Source organism: Chlorocebus sabaeus, chromosome 11 (assembly GCF_047675955.1).
Source record: "Chlorocebus sabaeus isolate Y175 chromosome 11, mChlSab1.0.hap1, whole genome shotgun sequence".
In the NCBI taxonomy this organism is placed as follows: Eukaryota; Metazoa; Chordata; class Mammalia; order Primates; family Cercopithecidae; genus Chlorocebus; species Chlorocebus sabaeus.
Window position 1 is genome coordinate 76,697,761 of NC_132914.1, and position 21,068 is coordinate 76,718,828.

The window sequence follows — 21,068 nt, forward strand, 5'->3', positions numbered from 1 at the left end:
TTTATAAGCATCTGGCATTTCCCCTGCTTGCAATTCTCCTTCCTGCCGTGTGAAGAAGGATGTATTTGCTTCCCCTTCTGCCATGATTGTAAGTTTCCTGAGGCCTCTCAAAGCCATGCTGAATTGTGAGTCAATTAAACCTCTTTCCTTTATAAATCACCCGGTCTCAGGTATGTCTTCATCAGCAGTGTAAGAACAGACTAATACATATTAACTCACCACAGTTATTCCAGTTAATAATTTTTGTCATGTTCTATCCAATCTGGAATAGTACCTGTTAGGGTATTCCTGACGAGAAGCTCAGGGAGGGTACTGTTGGATAAATCAGCTGTTTACAAGTTCCGTTCACCATTATTTTAGTGTCCAGTGAGTAAACTATGCCATCTAAGATTTCCAGGGACAGCTCTTATGGGGCTGTGCCCAAGAAGTCCCCACAAGGTTTAGAGCCCTCAATCCAACTTGCCAAAAGAATAAACCAAAAATAATGTATTCATTAAAGAAGTGATCATTGAGGACCCATTGTGTGCCATCAGGGTCTCAGCTAGTGCTGAAGATATGGTGGGAAGAAAAAAATAAAAACGGAAATGGTTCCTGTCTTTTGAGGCTTAGAGATTAGGAAGGAAAAAGACATTTATAAATCACACAAACAGAAAGAATGAATTGGCATTTATAAGAATTATGAAGGAAACGCTGCTTTAGAATGAGGAGTCAAAGGAGTTTCCATGAATAAATGATGTCGGAGCTGAGCTTAATTGAAGAGGTGTGGGAAAGGGACATGAGGAGCAGGCATCCCAGGCATGAGGCATGAGAAGTGAACACATTCAAAGGGCTAAAAGGTCACTGAGGCTGGAGTGGAGGCAGGAAGCGGGAGTGTCCTGAGAGAAGAAACTGGAGAGGTAGAGTAGGAGCCAGATCATTCAGGTTCTATTAGTCTAGCTCAGACATGTCTGCATTTAACTTATGGTATAATTACTGGATTAAAAACAATATAAGGAGTTATACCATGTTTTAATCCTTCCTTACACCATGTATATAATCTAAATTGATAATGCTTGTGAATGTTGAATTACAACGAATGTTCAAAGTCACAGGACTTCTGTGATAACTAACATTAACTGTGTGACCGTGGAGTGGTAACTTTTAGTCTTAAGACCTTCATCTGTAAAATGGAGGTCATAGTACCTACCTCTCAGGGTGGCCACTATATCTTCATAGATAAATTGGAGAGACTGGATGGTACAGTGCCTGGTCAAAGCCTTTTAAAAATTGGAAGTTATGCAGTACAGCCCTTACACCTGGGAAAGAATGAACTCTACCCTGGAACCCAGAGTTTAGAAGGTCCTATTCTGGTCCTCCCCTAGCTACACTCTCATGGGGTGGAGAGTCTTCAAGTCCAACAAAATATTCTCACCTGGAGGCCACACTGAACTCCGTATTCTAGATGATGCTCTGGATAACCTGAGACCCCAAAGTTTCCTGCCAAAATGATCCCATGATGATTCACGAGGCCTTTAAGTGTCTTTTTCCCAAAGCATGCACCATCTGAAGGCAGATGCATACCCCATGTCTGAGGGGTGGCTAGGGAGCAATGGTGAATGGAAATTGTACATGCAGGCAGAGTGTCCTCAAATGTACATGTGAAACTTCTTGCAATGCATGTTGTAGCTCAATGTGGGAAGAGGAGGGGGACGGGACAGGGCCAGTAATAAACTTTACCCACACTACCGGTTTCTATTGTGGGACCCCAATCTGAGAATTATAAATGTAAATCTAGATTCTCTGGTCATTATGAACATTTATTTGTCAAGATATGAGAACAGAAAATACATATTGCCTTAGTCCACTTGCGTTGCCATAAAGGAATACCTGAGGCTGGGTAATTCATAAAGAAAAGTGGTTTATTTGGCTCATGGTTTTATAGGCTGGACAAGAAGCATAGTGCTAGCATCTGCTTCTGGTGAGGACCTCAGAAAGCTTCCAGTTGTAGTAGAAGAAAGGGAGCAGGAATCACATGACAAGAGAAGGTGCAAGAGAGAGCGGGGGAGGAAAGTGCCGGGCTCTTTTTAAAACTCAAATCTCTTGGGAACTGATAGAGCAAGAACTCACTCATTACCATAGGATGGCACCAAGTCATTCATGAGAGATCCACCCCCATGACCCCATGACCCAAACACCTCCCACTGGGACCCACCTCCAGCATTGGGGGTCAGATTTCAACATGGAATTTGGAGGGGACAAATATTCAAACTATATCACATGTTAACATTTGAATATTTTGTTTGTTTGTTTGTTTTTGAAATGGAGTCTCACTCTGTTGCCCAGGCTGGAGTGCAGGGGTGTGATCTTGGCTCACTGCAACCTCCACCTCCCAGGTTCAAGCGATTCTTCTGCCTCAGTCTCCCACATAGCTGGGACTACAGGCACCAACCACCACGCCTGGCAAGTTTTTGCATTTTTAGTAGAGATGGGGTTTTGCCATGTTAGCCAGGCTGGTCTTGAACTTCTGGCCTCAAGTGATACGCCCGTCTCGGCCTCCCAAAGTGTGGGGATTACAGGCCATCATGCCCAGCCTGGATTTTTAATTGATAACTTTTCACTATTAGATATATGGCACATGGACTTGGATTTTTAGTGTTAATCTGGGCAAGTAAAACAGGGAGGTCTGAGCCTGCGATTTACAAAAGTCTACATATCAGAGAATTCCATTTCATTTAAACCATCTTAAGATATATGGATTTCCTATTTATAAAAATCACATTAGATTAATCACGAGTTTCCATTATGCACAGGAAGACTAGAGAAAGCCAAGGGAAAAAGTAAGTTCAAAGGAAGACAGTCCCTCTAGTGACCTCTTTCCCTCTCTACCTAAGCGTAACGCTATCCAAGTATCACTGAATGTATGTCTTATGAAACTGTATATCTCTATGTAGAGATGGAAGGAGAAAAAAACATGAAAGATGATGTTTAGAATTAACAAATGCTTAGCTCTCTAGCTGTAAAACTTGTTTGTACTCCCTGGCTATAGAGCCTCAAATTCAAATTGAGCATTTCTAGCTGAGTGAAAGGTGCCCGCCTGCTCTGAATTCCTCTCACAGTTATTGCTGTACATAAGTCATTCAGCAAGAAAACACACATGGTCTTAGGCTATCTTTCCTACTACAAAAAATATGGGCGAATTTAAATACAACTTTTTTAGGAATTGATGTCTTCTCTTCCCAATTGAACTATAAGTTCTTTAAAGAACAAATTGGAGTCTCCTGTTTTCTGTGTGCCTTCATTCTCTTGTAGCCCCTAAGAGTTGCTCAGGAAAGCTGGGTATGGTGGCTCATGCCTATAATGCCAGCACTTTGGGAAGCCAAGGCAGGAGGATCACTTGAGTTCAGGAGTTCAAGACCAGCCTAGGCAACATAGCAAGATCTCATCCTCCTAAAAATCAAAAGAATTAGCCAGGTGTTGTGGTGTGCACCTGTAGTCCCAGCTACTTGGGAGGCTGAGGTGGGAGGATCACTTGAGCCCAGAGGTTGAGGCAGCAGTGAGCCATGATTGTGCCACTGCACTCCAGCCTGGGCAACAGAGCAAGACTTTGTCTCAAGACAAAACAAAACAACAACAAAAGAGATGTTCAGTAGATATTTATATTTAACTGGTTCATTCAGGTATCTAGCAAATATTGACTGGATCCCCACCGTGTACCAGGTTCTGTGTCAAGCATGGGGATATGGAGTTGAACAAGACACTGGCTGAAAGATAAATACCTGGCACATAACAGACACTCAGTCAGTGAGTGAATAAATGAATGAATGAATTCTGTACCACAAAGTTAAGAGAAAATATCAAGAAAACTGGAATCACCATTTAAGTTATCTTACATCCGAAGTTATCAAGGTGAAAGATGTCAGCCTGGCAGAATGCCCACGATTCTAGAAAATCTGGGGAAAACAAGACAGTCCCAGCATTTGTTCATCTGGATCATCTCCATGACTATTTAGTAGTATGTGGTGCTAGAATCTTGCAAAGTATTAAAGTTTTTCATAGAAACCAAATTTTCTATATAAGGAATTTAACTAGTACCCCCACTCTCACTTCTCAGGGACAGAGCAACATATGTAACGAAATTTCTTCTGTCAAAGAAATCAGTGTATACAAAACATTATTGTATTTTTTACTGAGATCTGAAATACTGATGTGTGATGATTGACTTTAATCACAAATTTGCTTCATAAAAGTCTGTGGAATCAGCACAGAATTATATTCCTCCATGTCATTTTCCTATATATGGTATAATATTAAAGCCATAGTTTATTTTATTTTTATGTATTTACTTATTTATTTATTTATTGAGATGGAGTTTTGCTCTTGTTGCCCAGGCTGGAGTTGCAGTGGCACGATCTCGGCTCACTGCAACCTCTGCCTCCTGGGTTCAAGCAATTATTCTGCCTCAGCCTCCCAAGCAGCTGGGATTACAGGCATGTGCCACCATGCCTGGCTAATTTTGTATTTTTAGTATAGATGGGGTTTCACCATGTTGGTAAGGCTGGTCTCAAACTCCTGACCTCAGGTGATCCCCCCGCCTCAGCATCCTAAAGTGCTGGGGTTATAGGCGTGAGCCACCATACCCGGCCCTTGAGCCACCATGCCTGGCCCCATCATTTATTTTTATTTTCTCCTTCTAATATTGTAAGAAAACTAGATTACCAAGCTAGAAGTTGATCTCTCCTGCAAAGCTATTTATCTCCTTGATGTGCAGTAAGCCAGCTGATTTTAAACAGAATTTTGCAGCTATATGAAAGAGAATCACATTTGGTCATCAATGAATTAAAATGAAATATCTCTCAGGAAGGATAAGGAAAATCAACATTGAAATATAAAAACTTAATAATAAGCCAACTAACATGTTCAAAGCTTCTGTTTTTAAAAAAGGGCCTACATTATTAATACTATAAAATTTCAAACGAAATATTATTGGTATTAAAAAAATTATCACTTTTTCTTTTTTTTTAATTATTATACTTTAAGTTCTAGAGTACATGTGCACAATGCGCAGGTTTGTTACATAGGTATACATGTGCCATGTTGGTTTGCTGCACCTGTTAACTCATCATTTACATTAGGTATTTCTCCTAAAGGTATCCCTCCCCCCTCTCCCCACCCCATGACAGGCCCCAGTGTGTGATGTTCCTCACCCTGTGTCCATGTGTTCTCATTGTTCAATTCCCACTTATGAGTGAAAACATGCGGTGTTTGGTCTTCTGTCCTTTTATCACTTTTTCTAATGGGAGAAAACAGTGCATTGTTCATCCTCTTCCAAGTCCATAGGCTCAACAGAGTCACTTAAGGATACGAAGCGGGTAGCACAGGGAAAGAAATTCCCAAAAAAATAAGTTTCTTTCCTTTTTTTTTTTTTTTTTTTTTTTTGAGAGGGAGTCTTGCTATGTCACCCAGGCTGGAGTGCAGTGGCACAATCTCAGCTCACTGCAACCTCCGCCTCCCAGGTTCAAGCAATTCTCCTGGCTCAGCCTCCCGAGTAGCTGGGATTACAGGCATGTACCACCAAGCCTGGCTAACTTTTGTATTCCCAGTAGAGACAGGGTTTCACCATGTTGGCCAGGCTGGTTTCAAACTCTTGACCTCATGATCCACCTGCCTTGGCCTCCCAAAGTGCTGTGATTACAAGCGTAAGCCACCAAGCCTGGCCTGATTTTTAAGCAAAGAAAGAAGCACTGAAACGTTTTCAGCTAAGAAAACTTAGAGGCCATTACCCGACCCCCTAGGAAACATACCCAAAACATTGAAAAGTACTAGAAATAGTTCCAAATGAGGAAATGAGAGTGATTTTTTCACTTTTTAGAAGCATTTCCGGGTCTCTCCCTCAGTTATCCTAAGATTATCTCAGTCCATACACCGCCTAATTCTTCGACGGCAGAATGTTTTAAAAACCTGCAGATATTTTAAAGCAAGTGCATTCAAGGAATAGAGAGTTAATGAAAGTAAAATTGATTCTGGCCAAACCAACTGTAGAATTGAGTGAGCCTGAGTAACCCCACTGAAGAGCATGAACCCCATGTAATCATATGATGTATAAGCTACCCTCTATTCTCACATTATTTTCATTTTGTACTCATGTTAAATTGTCTGGAGACTGTCTCTATGTGGATAAGAAGTAGCATTAATTCGTCATTTTACATGTACATTTTTTAAAATCCTAGCAGCAATGTTACCAAGTAACAATGTTACTGATATTATTTCATCAATTAGAAATGCTGAATTATTTTTAAAGAAAAATCTCGCTAGTGACCTTTCATCTGACGTAAATAAGAGGCTAAGCCTGCATCTCAAAAAAAAAAAAAAAAATGAAGTCAAATTTACCACTTGTAATTTTGTTTGCATTACTGAATCATTTGACTTGTTTTTGTCTTTGTGTTTGTTAATCAGCTCATACAAACAGTTTATCCTCAGTCATTCCACCAAGCTCTTTGCAGTCATCTAGAAATAATCAGGCATTATTACTACTATTCCTCCTCTCATGTGTTTGCCCTTCCTGAAAGATTTTCCAAATAAAAGGAGAAACAGGTTTGCCTTATACATGAAGAATTTCACCATAAAATCTGAACAGAAAAGATCCAGATTATACAAACATAATGTACTTGCCCTCTACTAAAGGTGGTGCTCCAGCCCTCACACTGATATTTCACCTACCCATAACCATGCCCCACCTGAGAACTCTTTCTTTGCCATATTCTTGTTTTCCAGCTTTTGTATATGCGTCTCTACATTTTTAGTCAAGAAGCTGGCAGTCACATGCAGTCCATTTGCCAATGCTGGAAATGACTGTTGGAATTCAATGGTTTCCCCCACCACTAAGAAAAATGCTTTCCATTTAATTCATAATACTAACAGTTTGTATTTATGTTTTTTATCCATTTCAAAGCACTCTGCCACCATTAATGAACTAAATCAGCCTTTGCTATTTCATGATCTGTCTCATTAAAATGGAGTTGATTTTCTCTGTGGTAGTCACTTGCGTAATGTTGTTTTCTTCTAGCAAACCCTGCACTTAACTAATGTAAATTCATTTTTAAATTGTGTGTTTACATAGAAAATTTTCCCAGACTATATCTTTAATGCTACATCCTTACAACAGCATTACAGAGAGTATTTTATTCTATATAGACATTTTAAACTATAAAGACACTTAAATGTTTTAATGTAGTCTTCTCTAAGTACTCGTAAATTATTTATAAAGACACCCTTAAGTAAATGTGTTGAAACTGCCAGTGGTAGAAATAGAAATTGTTTGCTCTGTGAGCCTTATTACTACTTAATTATTTGTATACTATTAAATGATTGGCTTACTGATGAACTAAGGCTTACTCAATAAGTGAACAAGAAAACCTACAGTTGGCAAAGAAACTCTGAATGTTAAATTTATTATGTTTTAACTCTGTCTCTGTTACTACTGGACCACTTTATACAAGTGCCTGATGGCTCTTGCCTAGGAATTTGATCTAATGTGGGAGGAGGATGTCTCTCTGCAAATAAGTGCAGGCACACACTTAAAGTTTAGGCAGAGATGGTATTCTAGTGACTCTAGGTTGAGAAACTATAAACATTGGTTGGTTGCCACCCACCTTCTATCCTCCCTTCTTTTGGCTAGAGCCTTCTGGCTTCTGCTTGAGGAACCACCCTATCCTACTCTAGCCTTGTGCTTAGAATAAAATTGAGCTTACCCCCAATTCCAAAGGTAGGTCTGCCTGGCCTTCCTAATGATTTAAAGATAGACACAGAACTCAACTTAGCTCATCACATTCTTTTAGACACAGGGATTAATATAGAATAAGTATTTCATCTATGTTAGTCCAATCAGAATACACTTAGGACCTTCCCTGGGAATTCTGGATGTAGACTGTCTTTTCCCTTGGGTGGTATAGTGTGATGATATAAGACTTGTAGCCGGTGCAGTCATTTGCATCCATAAGAGGAAAGCCTAGAATGGCTGGAAGACAATGGCTGGGGCCTTGCTGATACTGTTGGATTTGTATTAGATAGGGAACAGACCAAACTGCTGTAACAAAGAGATTCTAAGTTACAGAGACTGAAAAAGATAAAATTTCCTTTTTAAATTCTTTTTTTGTCTTTTTTTTTTTTCTTTTAGTGGAGAATGGGATCTTGCTATATTGCCCAGGCAGGTCTCGAACTTCTGGGCTCAAGCTATCCTCCCGCCTCTGCCTCCCTAAGAGCTGGGACTACAGGTGTGAGCCACCACAGCCTGCTAAACTTTTTATTTTCCTTATGTCTCCTTTTATCTACCTCATAACTGTGTGGCTAGCCAAGACTGATAGATAGGCAGTTTGCGGTCATGGGGTCAGTTAGGGACCCAGGATCTTCCTATCTTGTTGTTCTGCTGTTCTGCGAGGGTACTGTCTTCATGTTGCAAAGCCAGTGATGCTTCACCACCCTCCCATCACAGCCTTGTTTCAGTTACAAGAAAAAAGAAAGGAATAGTGGAGGACAAGAAGCTTATTCTAATGTAGGGCTTATCAATCTAAGTTCTGTTGACATTTTGGGCCTGGTAATTATTTTCTGTTTGGGGTCGTCTTGTATATTGTATGTTTAGCAGAATCCCTGGCCTCTACTGCCTAGATGCCCGTAGCATCCCTCTCTCCAAGTAATGACAATCAAAAATGTCTCAGACACTGCCAGCTGTCTGGGAGGGAAAACAGCCCCCACCAAGAACCCCTGCTTTAAGGATATCTATGGAGGTTACACATATCACTTCCATGTAAGAGTCAGAAGATAACAGTCTTCTGACTGTGTATCTCCCAGACAAAAGTCTGGGAGAAATGTTTCTAGCTGGGTGAACTTTTGCCCAGGTCAAACTTCAGGGACTCTATTGCTAAAAAATGAGGGAAAATGAATTTTAGGGGACAATTCAAAATCTCTTCCACACAGCTGTACTTTTGAAGCTTTCTATCATATTGGTCAGTAAGTTACCTTTACAATTTAAACAATTTGGAATAGGTTTTTCGGTCACTTGAAGTTCAGAGCCCTAATTGATACCAGTATTATCATCTTTATCCAACACTGTAAGTTGAAAATAGTGAACATTATCCAAAGAAAAAAGGATAAAAGCAATAATACCTGAAGATACTCAGAAGCTGGGTACTGGCTGAGAAGGGATTGAATAAAACAGCAGAAATGAGGCTATTTCTTATCAAGAGAACTGTGGTTGAAATGGAAAGGCCATGGTCACAGGAGCCTGTGGTCACTGTAGTAGTTAAAAAAAAAAAAGGCAGTATAATTATGCAAAATTACCAAAATGAAAACTGCAGGCATCTTGCATTATTTGGCTTTGAACTGCTACTTTCTAGTTCTCATTGTAAATACAAAAAGCGTTCAGTGGCTCCTTTATATCTCACACAAAAGGATCATTGCTTATAGCCAGCTGTTTGGCAATTATATTTCTAGGAAGTTAGCATAATTTGAGATTAGAACTGCCTGAGAAGAGGGGGATGGTGATAACATTCTAGGGTATTAAAGTAGGCTATGGAATAGTGATGGTGGAAGCTCTGATTTTAGAAGTGAATGGCCTTTCCAAAGTTCATCTCAAAGCCAACAGTTCTGAATTCAGAACATATTTTCCCATAAGAATCTTATTTTTTTAAGTTATTAGATTAGCACAGGAGTCCTCCAATACCAGAAAAGAAAGAGATATGTACTTTACGGTAGTACAAAAGAAAATGCTGCAGGGCAAAGGAAGATTTGTCTGAAGGTTCAAACTGAGGAAATCATTAGTAAAATCTTCAGGGAAGAGGTGACTTTTAAACTAAGCTTTAGATGAGGAAAGCAAGAAAGGGCATTTCAAGCTGAAAGACAGTCACTTCAAAGACACAGTATTTAAAATTCTCCTTGAGGAATAGTAAGTGTCTACCATGAGTACAGCATAGGGTTTGTGGAGATATGACAATAAGTCAGGATGGGGCTGTGAATGCATGGTGGAGTTCAGACTTTTTAGTCCACAAGCCACTAAAGAGTTTTAATGAGGAGGATAGTATGATCAAATATAGCTTTAATAATTATATGAAGAATGCTTTGAAATTGAGGGCATTACTGCAGGAGAATTGGATTTCTGATCTTAAGACGTGGCAGTGGGTTAGAAAGAGAGAAATAACCAGAGAAACAATGTGAAGGTAAATTGGCATGGGAGGTAGAGAAGAAAGAATCAAATATGGCTCCAAATTTTTAGGTTTATGAGGTTGGAATAATGGCACAAGGACAGGCTTAAAAGGAAAGGAATGAGCTCAGTAGGTCTCTGTCTGCAGGATAAGAGAAGAGTTAAGGTGGTTGTGGCCTTATAGCACATGGGCTGCATTTACATTTCTGCAAAGCTTGCCCATTGGGGTCCCTATAATTGGTGAAAAATCACTTACTGGATTTTGTACCTAGTTCCAAAGTCTTCCTCCAAGTTTACTTTATATTACTTGTTTGGGATATAGCTCCACATGTTGAAACTGTGCCTCTAACAACAGTGTTGGTGAAGACATTGCATTCCAGTGCCAGATTCTGTGGTCAGAAATTTTGTTTCAAGAGGTAGCAATAATATCGGAAGCATAGGTTGCATTGTAGAGTGTCTGAGAAAAGGGGTGCAGAGAAAAATCCTATCAAACATGTGTTAAAATCATGTCAAATGTGATATACTCATAAGAACATGCTCTTGAACATCTTGGGGCAGAGGAAGGGATGGGAGAGAATAAAGGAGGATCATCTCATGCTCAAAGAGAGAAAAAGAAGACAGCAAAGGAGAGTTTAGCAGGAAGGGTACTGTGGAAATGCCAGCAAAGGTGGGATCAGGGATTATCTGGAAAAGAGAGAATTTCTGGGGTGCCTGTTGATCCACATCCGAATTCCTTATGTCTATTCCCTCCACACAGTTGAAGTCATCAAACCAACCAAACCTTTGTATAGCATGGTGGGTGATGGAGAAGAACAGTAATTGGAACAGCCAGGAAACAGGCATACCTCATATGCCATATATGTCTGTATATTATATATCATCTCCTCTTGCTCCCTGACCAAAAAAAGATGGCAGATTCATTGTATCCAGGGTATACTGATGGAGGCAAGTAGGATGGAATGCCATGCCTGAAGGACTAGGTGGAGGTGATAGTTCATGCCACTTAGAGCTAGATATTGGAGCATCAGCGCTAGATTAACCTGCTAGGTACTGGTTGCTGGAAGGAACCCTTCAGAAATGAAACTCCTACCAATTAATATGAGAGCTCTATGTTTCACTCAAAGTTAATGCCAGAACATGGACTAAATGAACAAAAAGGAATGGCACCAGGCCACAGGTGTCTACCTCATGAATTGTATTCAGAAGGGGCTGCCCATTTGGCAGAGTTATAGAATGGCTAGTTCATCTTTAGAGTTGTTCATAGACTGAAGCTGATCAGGTAATTACAAAACCAGTCAAACAAGGTCTATATCCTCATCCCTGAAAATAGCTAGTGAGACCAAAGTAGTCATCTGGTCACCATGCTAGGATCCTCTGCTTCCCTCTCACATGGCATAGTCAGTGTTCCAGGTCTCCATTGTCTTGGAGCTGAGGAACAATTTGATTCGCTAAGTCATATCACTGTAGCTTTAACACAGTGACTTCCTATTCCTCATTCTGAATAGGAAAAAGTTTGGGGTGGAGAGTAGTTGTACAGCTAAGCAGAAACCAGAAAGAAGAAAACAGACTATAAAATTTTCTCAGAGCAGAAAGGAGTCAAGAGAAAAAGCAAGGGAGGAGGTATGGATATTACCTCACTCCAACAACCAATACATACTACCACATCTCTGACAACAACAAATCTCAAGCCTGAGGGATTCCTTTTCTCTAATTCCTCATTTTCAGCAGAATAAGGAAAGTAGATACTCCAGGCATAATATAGCTAAGTGTATCAGCATTAGCTGGCCTCAGAATCTGGAAAGAAGCTCAGTAAATCACTTTTGATTCACACTATCCTCCAGCCTCAGTAATAAGATTCCATTTGGAACTCTGAGTTTTACTTTTCAGCTGTGTGTGATTTGATCTATTGATGTCAGAAATGGGAGCAAACCATACGGGATGTTGAATCAGTTTCCCATCTCACACCGTGAGACCACCTCATATAGGTGGTAATGAAAGAAATGCTCCCTTTGTCTTTCATCTCATACATGATGACATTCTTCAAAACGAACCAGTTGTTTAGAGTGGGTATGCTTCTTTCCAGAAATAAACTGGGACTGGGATAGCTTGGCTTACTTGTGCAGCAAATGGGAAGACTTTTTCCCATTAGCTAATGGTGGTTACCAATTCAGCAAAGTGAGTTGAAGGAGAGTCTGATTCATAGATGCTGACTTCGATGTTAGCCCTTTCATAAAACCATAGTAATAATTAACAATGAAATGTGCCAGCCACACTTTGAATCACTTTCCATGTGGTAACTCAATTTAATTTTAACAACTTTATGAGCTAGGCATTATCATTTTCACTATTTTACAGTTGAAGGAGTTATGCCACAAAGAGGTGAAATAACTTCTCCAAGACCACACAGCTAGAAAAAAGCAGAGCCAAGATCCAAGTTAGACTGGCTGTAGAGTCTGTACTTGTAAACACTGTACTAAATTGTCTCTCTGACATATCACAAAGAGCAGCAAGTTTGGAGTCAGGATAGACTGGTTTGAATTCTTTAAAAAAAAAAAAAAAAAATCAGCCTTTCTGACTGGGCGCAGTGGCTCACTCCTGTAATCCCAGCATTTGGGGAGGCCGAGGTGGGCAGATCACTTGAGGTCAGGAGTTCAAGACCAGCCTGGCCAACATGGTGAAACTCCGTCTCTACTAAAAATACAAAAATTAGCTAGGCATGTGCCTGTAATCCCAGCTACTTGAGAGGCTGAGGAAGGAAAATCGCGTGAACCCAGGAGGTAGAGGTTGCACTGAGCCAAGACCGTGCCACTGCACTGCAGCCTGGGTGACAAAGCAAGACTCCATGTCAAACAAAAAAAAAGGACTCAACTACTTTTTTAAGATAAGTTAAACAAACAAAAGAAGTGAAGTGTCCGACGTCCTGCATCTATTCCATTGGCAACAAGGATTATCTAAATGATCATTGAAGACGGGGTGTCAGTATTTAGATGATGAAGGTTTCCATGAGTTCTTGTTTTGGGTAACAGAATGAATCCATACAGTTGCAGAGATACAGAATGCCTAAAGACAGTAGCCCAACTTTTTGGTTGCAGGTTTCCTATGCTACTTACATGTTTCAAAAAGCCTAGTGAATGTTTAGATGTTATGTATGGTGTCCAGCAGCTGTACTCAGGAAAAGCAAGAGCAATATTTGTGAGTTTCATTACATCTTATTTTATTATTTCCATAAAATTTTGTTTTGTTGTGCAATCGCGAGGACTTGTAAGCCACCAAGAAACTGACAAGGATTTTGCTTTGCAGAACAACCCCTAAAACAGAAAAAATTCAATTATCCAGTGGCCTATTTTGTAGGAGAGGTAACCTTTGCTTTAGAATTTTCAAAAGTGTGTTCTTAAAGCACAAATGTGACTCATAGATGGGTGTATTTCCATTTAGAGGACTCAATCAGTAGCTGGGGATGGAGGAGCAAGGTCTAGATCTCAGAAAAAGTTACAAACAAGCTAAGCAAGAGATTAGGGATATCACTAAAGGGACCCACGTTCAGGACAAGACTTCAGTACAATGAAAGAACTAAAAGACACTTAGCTCCTTGGCAATCAAGACTGGAGGAAATGGAGAAGCAATCTAAGACTTCAGATTGTTGGGCTAAGAAGATGCTCAAATGTGCCCATCCAGGTACATAACATATGGTCTAGACTTATCCAGGCACAAAAGCTGATAAAGAACTCTTAAGTTTCTTCCAGCTTTTGTTTTGATTAAGATGGGAATTTTGCCTGCAAAGTAAGTGCTTTGGTACCTGTGCCAGGGTCAATCTGCAAAGGCAAAGACCGAGACTTCCCGTTTATAGCAGTTCCAAACCTGCTCTGCTTTCAGCCCTCTGGTTTTGTTTGTTCGTTCGTTTTTGTTGTTGTTGTTTTGAGACTCTGGCTCTGCTGCCCAGGCTGGAGTGCAGTGGCATGATCTTGGCTCACTGCAACCTCCGCCTCCTTGGTTCAAGTGATTCTCCTGCCTCAGCCTCTGGAGTAGCTGGGATCACAGGTATGCACCACCACACCCAGCTAATTTTTGTATTTTTGGTAGAGATGGGGTTTCACCATGTTAGTCAGGCTGGTCTCAAACACCTAACCTCAGGTGATCTACCTGCCTTGGCCTCCCAAAGTGCTGGGATTACAGGTATGAGCCACTGCACCCGGCCCCCAACCCTCTGTTCTCTTTTTTTATGTATCATGAAATTGTAGGATACATCTGAATCATCAGAACTGGCAGCCTCTGCTTACAAAAGCAACAGATCAGCAAGTCCTAAGTTAATTGACCTCACCATCTACCCCTCTTCCCCCTGCCTTCTATTGTTTCTCAAACATGCAGAAGGAGGTGCTACGTAGGGCCTTTGCAGGTACTGCTCCTTCTGGCTGGTACAAGCATCCACCATACAGCCAAATGACTGGTTCTTTCTTGTCTTTTGGTTCTCTGCTAAAACGTTGCCTTCTCAGTGAGGACTTTCCTGATCAACCTTATTAAAATCACCCTATTCTCCCCAAGGCATTAATAACATCATGTCAGAGCTTGTAGCAAAATCTGAAACTATCCTGTTGGGTTTTTAATTTGCTTACTGAAATGGCTGATGTGCAAGGTTTTTTCTTATCACTTATTGTGTTAAATTAATCAGTAGATACTCAGAGTGCTTCTCTTGAGAAAATCTATGCCTCAATTAGGTTGATAAAGTTTCAACACATGAACACAGGAGGCATATACAGTATATACATGTATTGCATCAGTGCCAAAGAACAACTGGAGACATGACTATCTTTATAAAATTGCAAGGGGTTGGATGGGGGAGCTAGGGAACTTTATAAAACAAACAAGGTCTCTGAACCAAAAATCAACTGTGTGTGAACCAAAAATCAGTTGGCTGTGAACAGTAACATGGATTATCAGTGACATTTTTTGCTTCCATTTACAACTGTTTACAGTGGATTTTTTTTTTTTTAACTGACCAACTCTTTAGTTTATGGAGCTGGTTTCATATCTCTAGGCCTAGTTTTTAAAGATATTGTTAATTTTGATGAAAATCTTCATTATGATCCCCTGAACTGGATGTAACATTTTTAAAAATCTCCTAACAACATGTATCCTAGTAATGTAGGCTTTGGGGTAGTGGGAAAAAGACAGGAATGGGAGTCAGAAGACCCAGACTGAGGCCCTAAATAAGTTCCACTTATTCAACAAAAACTGAATATGTGCCAGGCACTGTTTTAGCAAATTCAAATAGTGAATATAACAGACAAAGTGTCTGTCCCTTAGGAATTATGTTCTACTGGGGATAGGGAGGGGGAGATAAAAATACCCTTTTTTCATCTGCAGTTTTCTCTTCTAAAAATAGGTGGCATTAGACCAGATCATCTGGAAAGTTTCTCCCAGCTCTACATGTTCCGAGAGAGAGAAAAGAAAATTTGAAAGGCTTAGCAATAGTTATTTTAAGGAAGTAAAATCCTAGATTTAATTTTTTTTTTCTTTTTGGTCATCATTGCTTTCTGATATTTTTTCTATAATGAGCATGGGTTACATATGAAATGGAAAAATGTTTAAGAAAAACAGTAGAGATTTTCCTTTCAACCGTGAGCATTGGTTTCTAGTGACCTGAAGGTACAACAGTCATCCATTAGTAATGGGAGCTGTAAATGGAAATTGTCTTGCCCCTGCAGTGACTTATTAATCTTTGCCTAATGAGGCTTTAGGGAAACTGCTCAGGGGATCTTTATGCTCCTTTTCCCATTGCTTCAGTGTGTACTAGTCTCTTCTCTTTTCCTCAAACACTTGAAGGTCTTCTCTACCTAGGAATATTTAGGCTCAGTTGGCCTGATCTTACCCTTCAACCTTCACATCTCAGCTTAAATGTTACTTCCACAGATGCCTTACCAGAGCAAACTAAAACCTAAATTCCCTATCTACTTTACTAGTAACTCACCATATCATCCTTGGTATTTCCTATATTATTTCTACTCTGCTTTTTTCTTACAGAGCACTCTTGTCAACTTGTAATTTCATGTCTTTTGTTTCTATATAAACTTAGTCTATTTTTCCCCACAGTCTGAAGCTTCATTGTGAAGACAGGGATAGTCCGTTGTGTTGAGGCTATATTCCTAGGGCCTAACAGTGCCTATCACATCATAGGTATTCAACTAATATTGATTGAGTAAATTAATAAATGAATGAATAAAATGGTTCTTTTGTCCTCTCTCTGTTAAGAGTTTTATTCCCATATAGGGTTGTGCTGCAGGCAAGCCTTCGCCAGCTCACAAGAGTGAACTGTTAATTTTTCAGGGATTTTGCAAGCCAATTGTTAAGCTTAGTGGCTTGACATTGGCCTCGGTTGGAGTATATATATAAATACCATAGACATAGGAAAATGCTACATGTTAAGACTTTTTTCTTCCCCAAAGAGCTGGTTTACCAGCATACTGCTACTCTCATCTTCTAAATCAAACTATAAATATTGATCTGTCATGCAAAAAGCATGCCCCATAGGTTACTTAAAATATTTCAATAAAAAATTATTGAATTTAAAAAATACTAAATACATGCTATATAATTATTTACCCATGGGAAATACTTAGTTCTTTTATAAGCTAAATTATAATCTAAAATATGTGTCTCTGATCTCCTAAAGTTTCTTTCCTGTTTTTCATTCAGATCCTTATGTGAAGATTCATCTGATGCAGAATGGTAAGAGGCTGAAGAAGAAAAAGACAACAATTAAAAAGAACACACTTAACCCCTACTACAATGAGTCATTCAGCTTTGAAGTACCTTTTGAACAAATCCAGGTAATGTCAAACATAATTTTGTCTTCCCACTCAATTTCATTCCTTCAGACCACATAAATTATACACACAGACCTTGTAAGTTACCAGCGCACATGCCTTCATTAGAACTGCCATTCTTTCTCCCATGCACATTTGATGCTTGAGCTACATCAAGAAGGATAGGATAAAATATACAGTGCAGGATGTGCTGACTCATCAGCCCAAAACAGCTGGCACTGTGTTGAGCGGAAAAAGAGGAAAAGCAAGTAGGAAAAAGAAAATCAACAGAATAATTCTGTTCACTCAAAAAGTGCATCTATAAAAGTTAAAAAGCCCAGAGAAAAATATGAGCTTTCACTATTTACTCCCAGACCATAAATAAGTCTCCTCATCAGATCTTTAGAGCAAAAAATAGTGACAAGAGAAATATTTTTGGTTGATGCTAAATATGCCGCATATTGAGTCTTTATTAAAAGATGATTAACAATAGAAAAATTAGGCTAAAGTTGTATTTTCAATTATTTAAATTCAGCTTCCTGTGTCTGAGTTGGAATGGATGGCCATTTTAGTAAAAATGGAGACTTAATTTGCCAGACAATAATTATGATGGGAAATATTTTATTAAATGTCCTTGTAGTTAACATGTTCAAATTAAGTTGCTACATGTAGTCATAATGATAACATGCAACCTTATCATTTAGGGGTTTTTAAAAATATTTGCATTTTCTCACCCCATCTCCATAGTTAGCCTATAAGAATCTAAAGTTCGGCCGGGCGCGGTGGCTCAAGCCTGTAATCCCAGCACTTTGGGAGGCCGAGACGGGCGGATCATGAGGTCAGGAGATCGAGACCATCCTGGCTAACCCGGTGAAACCCCGTCTCTATTAAAAAATACAAAAAACTAGCCGGGCGTGGTGGCAGGTACCTGTAGTCCCAGCTACTCGGGAGGCTGAGGTAGGAGAATGGCGTGAACCCGGGAGGCGGAGCTTGCAGTGAGCTGAGATCCGGCCACTGCACTCCAACCTGGGCGACAGAGCAAGACTCCGTCTCAAAAAAAAAAAAAAGAATCTAAAGTTCATATCCAATAATTTTGGGCCATTTCTCACAAATCTTTAATGGGCATCATAGAGTCAAACTGCATGAAACAACACTGTTATTACATTTTATTCAATAATTGGCACAGGTGTATATTTTCAGTGATGTAAAAGTTTGCTCATAACTTGAAGGAGAAACAAAGAGCAGACATCAAACCTACAACGAAGAACCTTCTAAAGGTCCGCAATAACAAATATTCTTCAGTATTTTATTTTATTTATTTTAATTGCCAAATAGTAGTTGTACATATTCATGGGACACATAGTAATGTTTTCATATATATAATGTATTGTAATCAAATCAGAGTAGTTAGCATATTTATCATCTCAAACATTTATCATTTGGTTTGGGAACATTCAATATCCTACTTGTAGCTATTTGAAATTATATCATATGTTATTGTTAACTATAGCCATCCTATAGTGGTACAGAACACTAGAACTCATTCCTCCTATGTAGCTGTGATTTTGTATCCTTAAACAAATCTCTCCCTATCTTCCCGTTCCCAGTCTTTAGTATCCTTTGTTCTACCTTTTATTTCTATGATATCAACTTTTCTTTAGCTTCCACATGAGTAAGAACATACAGTATTTAACTTTCTGTTCCTAGCTTATTTCACTTAACATCGTGTCTGCCAGTTTCATCCACTGCCACAAATGACAGGATTCATTCTTTTTTATGGCTGAATCATAGTCCATTGTGTATACGTACCACATTTTATTTATCCATTCATCTGTTGTTGGACACCTAGGTTAATTCCATATGTTGGCTGTTGTGAATAGTGCTATACCACCCTTAATAGGCCCAATTGTGTCTTCATTTACCTTTAATCTATTCTTAGAAGACAGTATCTTATGAATGAATCACAGCTTTATTCCATGAAGAAAACTAATATAGCTACCTTATTTTATATATATATAAAATATATATTTTATATATAAGTATAGCTATATAATATATACATATATAAAATAAGTATAGCTATTATATTAGCTTTCTTCATAGAAACATTAATCCAAAGACACACACACACACACATATATATATATATATATATAATATATATATAAAAAATATGCCTAGGTCCAAGTTAACCACTTTATGTATGTAATCTTATTTCATCCTTAGAAGAACTTTGTGAGAAAAGTACTATTGTTATTATCCCAATTTTATATGTAAAAAAACTGAGGCTTAGAGTTTCTTTACCTATAAAGTAGGAATGATAAGAGTCCTTGTCAAAGTAAGATTATGCAATAAAAGCACTTGGAACAGCGCCCAATACATAGGAACACACAGTAAACGGTCCTATCATCATCATCATTATTATTTACATGCTAATGTCCTCTCTTTTTCAAGTTAGCATTTTATTGGAAAATGGATCTAACCATAAGATTAAATCAGTATACAAATCAGTGCTGTCTAATAGAATTTTATGACGATTGAAATATTCTGTCATCCATGCTGTCCAATAATATTGTAGCCACAGGTGGCAAATGAGTACCTCAGTCACTAATTTGACCAAGGAACGTTATTTAACTTCCATGTATTTAAATTTAAATGGATACAGCTAGATGTGGCTGGTAGCTACTGTGTAGTATAGGGTGTCTTAAATGACCAAAAATAACCAATAACTCTACCATCTTCATATTGGTTAATAGTTTTAAATACAACCTTTATCATATAAATTTTCCCATGGTGTCAAAATTATACATACTTATTTATTTTCAACATCTGTTATATAAGTAAATGCAGAGGACACTGGTTCCCTCTTCCCAATAACTTGTTCGCTAGCCTGACCCAGTGGGCCCCTTGCTTTGGACCCACTCACAAACCCTCAAAACATCAATTTTTTCCAACAGTTTATTTGCAATATTTCTTCAGTGAACTCTTTTGAGTTCTAAGACCTTATTCCTATGGAAACTAACACCTCCTGGCATTTAATTTTTTTAATTTCACTAAATAGTATAAAGCAAGGCACTGAGATGAAAACTCCCATTGAGCTACAATTCTATGCCTTTAAAATAAATATCCTTTTCAACTACAAACTGCAGAAAATGCAAATATATCGAAAGTGAAGCACATGAGAAATAAGACATAGGTTAGATTTCTAGGGCAGCATTTCAGAGGCAATAACATTTTGTCAGGACAGACAGAAACTAAGCCCAATACAGAGTATATTAGACATGGAAACAAGGAGCATTCCTTTGGCTGTATCCCTCTTTCTCTACTCCTTGAGTCAGTTTGTTCCTTTTTTTTCCTTTTTTTATAGGTGGCAACTTTTCTAGTCTTTACCCTTTCCTAGAAAAAAATAATTGAGTATCTCACAAGCTAAAATAGGGGTTTAAGTTTCCCTTATCCTGAGGTTATAAGACAATCTGCCTGTTCTTCTGTCTTTCTCTATCCCTATGAAATGTATTATGAAAGAAGCAAAATACGCGAATTTCCAATGCATGTGAAAATGTAAGACTTCCGCCCCCAAATGTAGAAATAAACTACATATGCAGCTGGAAACATTAATCCAAAGGCTTCACAAGGATATTTTGTCTTGAATGCTACTAATCAATGCATTCCTAAGTGGAATAATCAAACTCTAAAAACTTCTGTTGCCTTTGTGTATCACGTGCCCCGCCCCATTCATTACAATATGATTGCTTCCTGATAAGTTTGCTTAAGACAAGTTCTAAGAATCAATATAGCCCTCTTCTTGCTTCCAGAAACTACCCAGTGGATAGTTAATTCCTTTAACAATGGAATCACTCCCAGGGAAGTTTGTCTTTTTTATTGCCAATGTGTTGCATTTTACATTCTAAATTCCACTTTCAGAAGTGATTGCTTTCTGTGTTCTGAAGCTGTATATCAATGACATTTCTCATTTCATTAATGTAATAAATCAGTCTTCAGCATATAAAGTCCACTAAAGGGCTCTAACTCAGCTGGCTCTTCATCTGGCCCTAGCTTTTATAATTATATTTTCTGCTACTTTTAACTCTGGCAATAAA

The 21,068-nt window shown here is 38.8% G+C and overlaps 1 protein-coding gene across 5 annotated transcripts in view; it reads left to right on the plus strand.

Moving 5' to 3' along the window:
• SYT1 (synaptotagmin 1) overlaps nucleotides 1-21,068 on the plus strand; it is a 592,766-nt gene that overhangs the window by 567,617 nt on the left and 4,081 nt on the right. For all 5 annotated transcript variants that reach the window (XM_037987655.2, XM_008004112.3, XM_037987647.2 and 2 more), the window contains one exon: nucleotides 16,862-16,995. In XM_037987655.2, coding sequence (XP_037843583.1) covers nucleotides 16,862-16,995 — 134 coding nt within the window. The remainder of the gene's footprint in view (nucleotides 1-16,861; nucleotides 16,996-21,068) is intronic.